The sequence below is a fragment of the Drosophila bipectinata genome, chromosome 3L (genome assembly GCF_030179905.1).
Source record: "Drosophila bipectinata strain 14024-0381.07 chromosome 3L, DbipHiC1v2, whole genome shotgun sequence".
NCBI lineage: Eukaryota > Metazoa > Arthropoda > Insecta > Diptera > Drosophilidae > Drosophila > Drosophila bipectinata.
In genome coordinates, this window is record NC_091738.1 from 18,530,883 (window position 1) to 18,536,287 (window position 5,405).

General features: G+C 39.8%; 1 protein-coding gene across 1 annotated transcript; it reads right to left on the bottom strand.

Annotated features, from left to right (window-relative positions):
- Nucleotides 1–831: 831 nt before the first annotated feature.
- On the bottom strand, nucleotides 832–1,592 carry LOC108132665 (uncharacterized). The gene has a single exon (XM_017252171.3). The coding sequence runs from the start codon at nucleotides 1,552–1,554 to the stop codon at nucleotides 880–882; it is 675 nt and encodes a 224-aa protein (XP_017107660.2). The 5' UTR covers nucleotides 1,555–1,592; the 3' UTR covers nucleotides 832–879.
- Between the last annotated feature and the right edge of the window lie 3,813 nt (nucleotides 1,593–5,405).

Below are 5,405 nucleotides of genomic sequence, written 5' to 3' on the forward strand. Positions count from 1 at the left end.
AGACAAAAACAAAGGGAACCTCACGATAAAGTATATATATATACCCATATATAAACAAACAAAAAGCAGGATAAAAATAACAATAAACCCTTTTTTATATATATGTATTTTTTTTGGCATCTCTGTTGTCCGTTTAATGAATCAACAAGTGCGAAAAGGGTTTTTTTTGAAATCCATCTCTCGTTCATCGAAAATTTGCATAATGTGTTTGCCAGCCCCCATCAAATTTCGATGAAAATTGCACCTGAACAGAAGCGATCCTTTGACAGGATCTACGCCGCCTTTCGCGAACAATGCTCCTTTGATTTTCACTTTTTTTTCCACTCTTCTTCTATCCTCGAATTAACATTTTGATTGGATATTTCAATATTGTGCCATATGGAAGGTTGTTTGCCGGCTGGTTTCGCCTCGGTTTGGGGCTGGTCAGAACTGGTTAATGCGTGGTTCTGGCCGCGGTAGTTGACTTGGTACCTTTAATGCCGGAATGAGCCCTCTGTTTGCACTCTACTCGATGCGTGAAATCCAGATAAGATAGCGGGCGGGAGGGCTACTCTGTCTGGTTCGGTTTCGGGTCGTAAATGAGCACTTTAACTTTGACGGAAATGGTCGAGATTTAAGCAAATCGATTCAATCAAAAACTGATTGAAAAAAAACATGATTTAATTAATTGATTATTGGGAACAGGCGAACTAAATTCGGGAGCTTTGAGGCAATGGTTTTATTGTCAAATGAATTTATTTAAAAAAAAAAAAAGAGCATATTTTGGGGCTTTTTTAAAAATTTTGGCCAAAAAGTGCTTTGTCTTTCGTCCCAAAATAATGATCCATTCTATTTTTGCTCAATATATACATATATTTATTAAAACTTTAATCTGACTTCTTAGATAACCTGGGTGGTTAGCAAGGGTTCAGCATCGGGAATGACTAAGGGAAGGACGACAGGATCAGCAACTGGGACAACATCGGGAATGGGGACAACATCGGGAATAACGGCAGCACTGAGAGTGGCATCCAAAGCAGGAACAACATCATTAGTGGTGGTGGTAGTGGTAGTAGTGCTAGATGTGGATCCAGTTGAAGAGCTTGATCCAGTAGCTCCAGTAGCTCCAGAGGCTCCAATAGATCCAGTAGCTCCAGTGGCTCCGGTAGCTCCCGTAGAAGCTGAGACGACAGGCTTCACCAAACGGCGTCTTGGATAGTAGGGAGCACCATAATCGTACCAGTTGTTGCCCCAATATCCAGGGTTAGAGTAACCAGAATTCCAGCCACCATACCAGCCATTGGTGGGAACTCCATAGTCGGGCCAGTAGCTTGGGCCAGAATAAATGTATGGCAGAATGCTACGCTTTCCGGCCGACACATTCGGAATCTCCTGGGTCTTCACAGTGTCCGACAGCTGGAGTGAAGGAAGAATGCCGGCATTCTTGACCAACAGACTGGGTGGCTCCACGGCCAGCTTCACCTGGGCATTCAAGCCAGACTTGCCACGTAGCGGCCACTGGGCGGTGGCACATGCCACAAAACTGACACAAACCAGAGCGACAAACAAACGCATTTCTTGCCAACGAGTATTTCCTTTCAACTGACCTTAAACTTTAAAAACTTTCTCATTTTATAGAAATTGTGGGTGCCATACACGTTTTTCAAAATAAATGCAAATATTTATTCAACAAAATTTCGTCTGCAATTAATTGGAGAATTTTTGTCAGTCTGTTTGTCGAGCGGGCCTTGAGAATCCGTGCAAATTATTTAACCACTTTTGCGTAGTTTAATATTTGATTAGTTGGACTTGTAGCGAACAGGGAATTGAAAACAGATTTCGCTTGAATAGTTGTCATTAGCGGTACGCTCAGTATTTTCGCTTATTTGAAGATCCCAAGTGTTCTATTGTTTCCACAATTCGGCAATTATTGAGACTTGCATGTCGGTTTCCATTCCGAGTTTCTATTTTGTAGAAAAAAGGGGGTCTCTCGGAAATTTTAGGATTTACTAGTCATTAGTTGGGTCTCTCGTTGGGGAAATGGTTGAAAAATACATTTGAATCACTGGCTAAGCGGTTTAAGAAATTTCCATATTTCCAACATTTCATGTAGAGTACCAATTAAGCTAATTGCAAGTGGAACACAATGCACTCCAGCAGCTGAATGTCAAGGAAACTGCGCATTCCAGGAATGAGACATCCAAGACTGCCTGTAACTGCCTGCGGAACAATGACACCCACAAACAGTAAACAGGACGAGAAAAATGTCAACGTTTTTGTGGTTGTTTGATTTTGAATTCTATAGAATAACACCAACTAAGTAAATATTATTCCTCAAGTTTTAAAAGCAATAAAATAATTGTTAAAGTCTAAGAATGTTTAAAAACATAAGGTGCCTATATATTAAATACTTTTAAAGTAAAATCTCATTGCCAGGCGTCAAGAAAATCACAGCACCCCCCACATCACGTATACGACATGTGTGCCTGTCCTTAAAACGGATTAAGCTCCAGATTAAACCAGGCAGCATAATTAAAAAACTTAAAGCGGCCAGGAGGAGGGTGGCAAGTGGGCTGGGAATAATAAAAATAATGAACTTGGGCGCTGGAAGAGAAGCGTGAAAGATGAAATTTAAGCCTCGGACATGTTAGTGACAAGCTGTCTCGCCATCGACTGGCTGTCTCTCCCGTTTCTCCTTCTTCTCTTTCTATTCTTTCTTCTTGATCCACTTTTGCTTCCATTTTCCTCCTCATCGATGGCCTCCTCCTGGTGACAGTGAAGCCAACCAAGCATGCAACCCCATTCTACCCAGGCATCAATAAAAGTTTTTTGCTTAGCTCCAAGTTTTGGCAACCGTGTTGGCCAGAAATTAACAACTTATAAAGTCGAAAATTGTCACAGCAACTTTAACCAATTTGTGGCTCTAGGACTCTTGGCTATCTGTTGAGCATTATTACCTGTTGGCCTTAGTAGCTGGAAAAGTTTTGAATGCATTTGTTTTAGCTTCTTGGAAAATATAAAATGGGACCATTTTCTATTATATGCTTGAAAGTAATGCCATTACCTACTACCTTTGTCATAAAAAGTGAGGCTATTTTTTGACTCATCTTTATAACCTTGCTGTTCGTAAATAAATAAATTAAATTACATGTAGATACATATTTTTAATGATAATTAATTTAAATATTTTTCAAAGCTCTTTTTATTTTTATCGATTAAAAACTCTTATCAACATTTCCTAATTACCACAATTAACCTAAAAATAATCCCTCAAGAGCTTTGTTGGTGCTACACTTCTAGCCGCCAGTTGAATAACCCATTTTGGCTATCTCTGGCCTGTTACCTGTTGGTCATATGAGTTCATACACTCTCCCACCATTTATTAACACATGCTTGACGTCATTAGATAGACAAAAAAAAAAGAAATAAATAAGCATAACAGCAATTAGCCTTACAGTTCTATGTAACGCCTACTAACGGGATGCGAATGAAAAAAAAACCGCAGAGGCGTAACGAATATGGGTAAAGATTGTACATTGAATACCCGTATATTGTACGTTGATAAGGGACCACTATCTTATCAAAAAAAAAATAAAAGATACCACCGCAGATACGGATATATAAAAAAAATCATACATGTTTGAGAAAGGAAAGCGAAGCGAAAGGCAAACTTTCACTCTCAGGAAATTCACACAAAAACCGCAAAACGAATAAAGAAATAAAGTTGTGGACCCGAATCAGAAATCTCTTCAACTACTTTGGCCTTTGACCTGGACATCGCAGCAGGCAGGCAGCAAGAATCACAGATTTAATAAGCCAAACCCCAAAGAAAAAAATATTCAACAGGCAGGCAGGCAGGCAGTCCTTGGCATGCCATAAAAAAATGCTTTCTTTGGCTGGTTTAGTGTTTAAATTGCTGGGATTAGAGGGCTCGAAGACGCTTTAAGTGCGAATTTCAAGGCTTTTGCTGTTGCCTGATGCGATTACTTATCAAATTGGATTTCTTCATCGCCGCCCCCTTCCTGCCAGCATTTTGCCTTCTCAATTCCCAACTTGTTAAGAGTGTTTCGAGGGCTTAAAGTGCCAGACGCATCTTCAAGACGAAACATTGTCAATTGTGGGAATGTTGTGATAAAAATATACAATGAATAATACAATGAAGCAAGATAAACAAAATTCTTTCCTTTTTTGGAGATTATTAAAGAGATGGCCAAGAAGTGGCAGAAAAGTATGCTACAATATTCTTTTTCCATAAAGGACTAGAGTTTTTCAAACTTACCTTTTAACTCTGTTGCTGTCTTCTTTGGAGAACTTTTTAAATATTTTTATATTGTTTACTTTTTACCCAAAATCAGGATAATTAATCATCTCCTTAAGCACAGCTCATTAATAATCCAAATAAACTTTGAAAAAACACTCTCCGCCAAATGCAAATTATGCTCAAAATTCAACACCAAATCACCGAGTTTCCTTTCTCAAATACTTGAGATATTTATGCGAAATAGAATCTATTTAAATTACAAACGACTGAATCTCATTTGGGAGTTCTTCGCACAGAAGGAGAAAATCAAGAAAACAGAAAACCGACTCGAATCGAAATCAAAATTTTTAGAGAACCGCTCGCAACCGCAGTGACGAAGTGACAGGACGTTGCAAGGAGCGCTCCGCTTGCCACAACGACAGGATAGCCAATGCTAGAAGATGCGCCATTCAACGCTACCATATGTTAGCAATTTGTGGCCCTTGCTGCAGGGAAAGCTCTATTCCGGCCGTAAAATGTTCGGCTCAGCTCGGCTCCGGCCACGACTCCGGCTGCGACAGCGAGTCCGGCTACGAAAGCTCGCTGACTCCTTATCAGTGGGCGGTGTGCTGCTGATAACGAGGTGGCCAGTAATTATCAAGGGTATCAACAAAAACAAAAAGGATATACAGCAGGATGTGTAATTGATTTTAAAAGCTTTTTTCCATTTTTGTTTATATTTTTTGGGTCAGTATTTCAATAAATTTATGGATCTATTACCAAAAAAATAATAATAAACTAAGAGGTATTACCAAATTCCAACCTTTTAGCTTTATTTATAGCCAAGTTAGTGGGTTAAGGGCGGTCGCTTTTGGACTGATTCCCTGCTGGACGTTGCAGCTTTCTGCCTTCATTCGTCGAAGAGCCGCCCCGAGGCAAGGTACTTTCCTTTCAACACGGCTTAGGTGTCCTTGCAGCACTTGACATTTGCCCGATCATCCCCTCGAACCTGTTGAGCTTACCCGGCATCGGGAAATTGAAACAGCTGCAATCCATTCTGCCCCTTGGCATATTGTTGAAAAAGCACTTGATGTTTGTGGTAGGTCCTTATGTTCGAGTCCTTATTGCTCTCTAATTTGTATTATTTTTAGGTCTGATAGTATCAAAATCAAGTATACGCAACGTG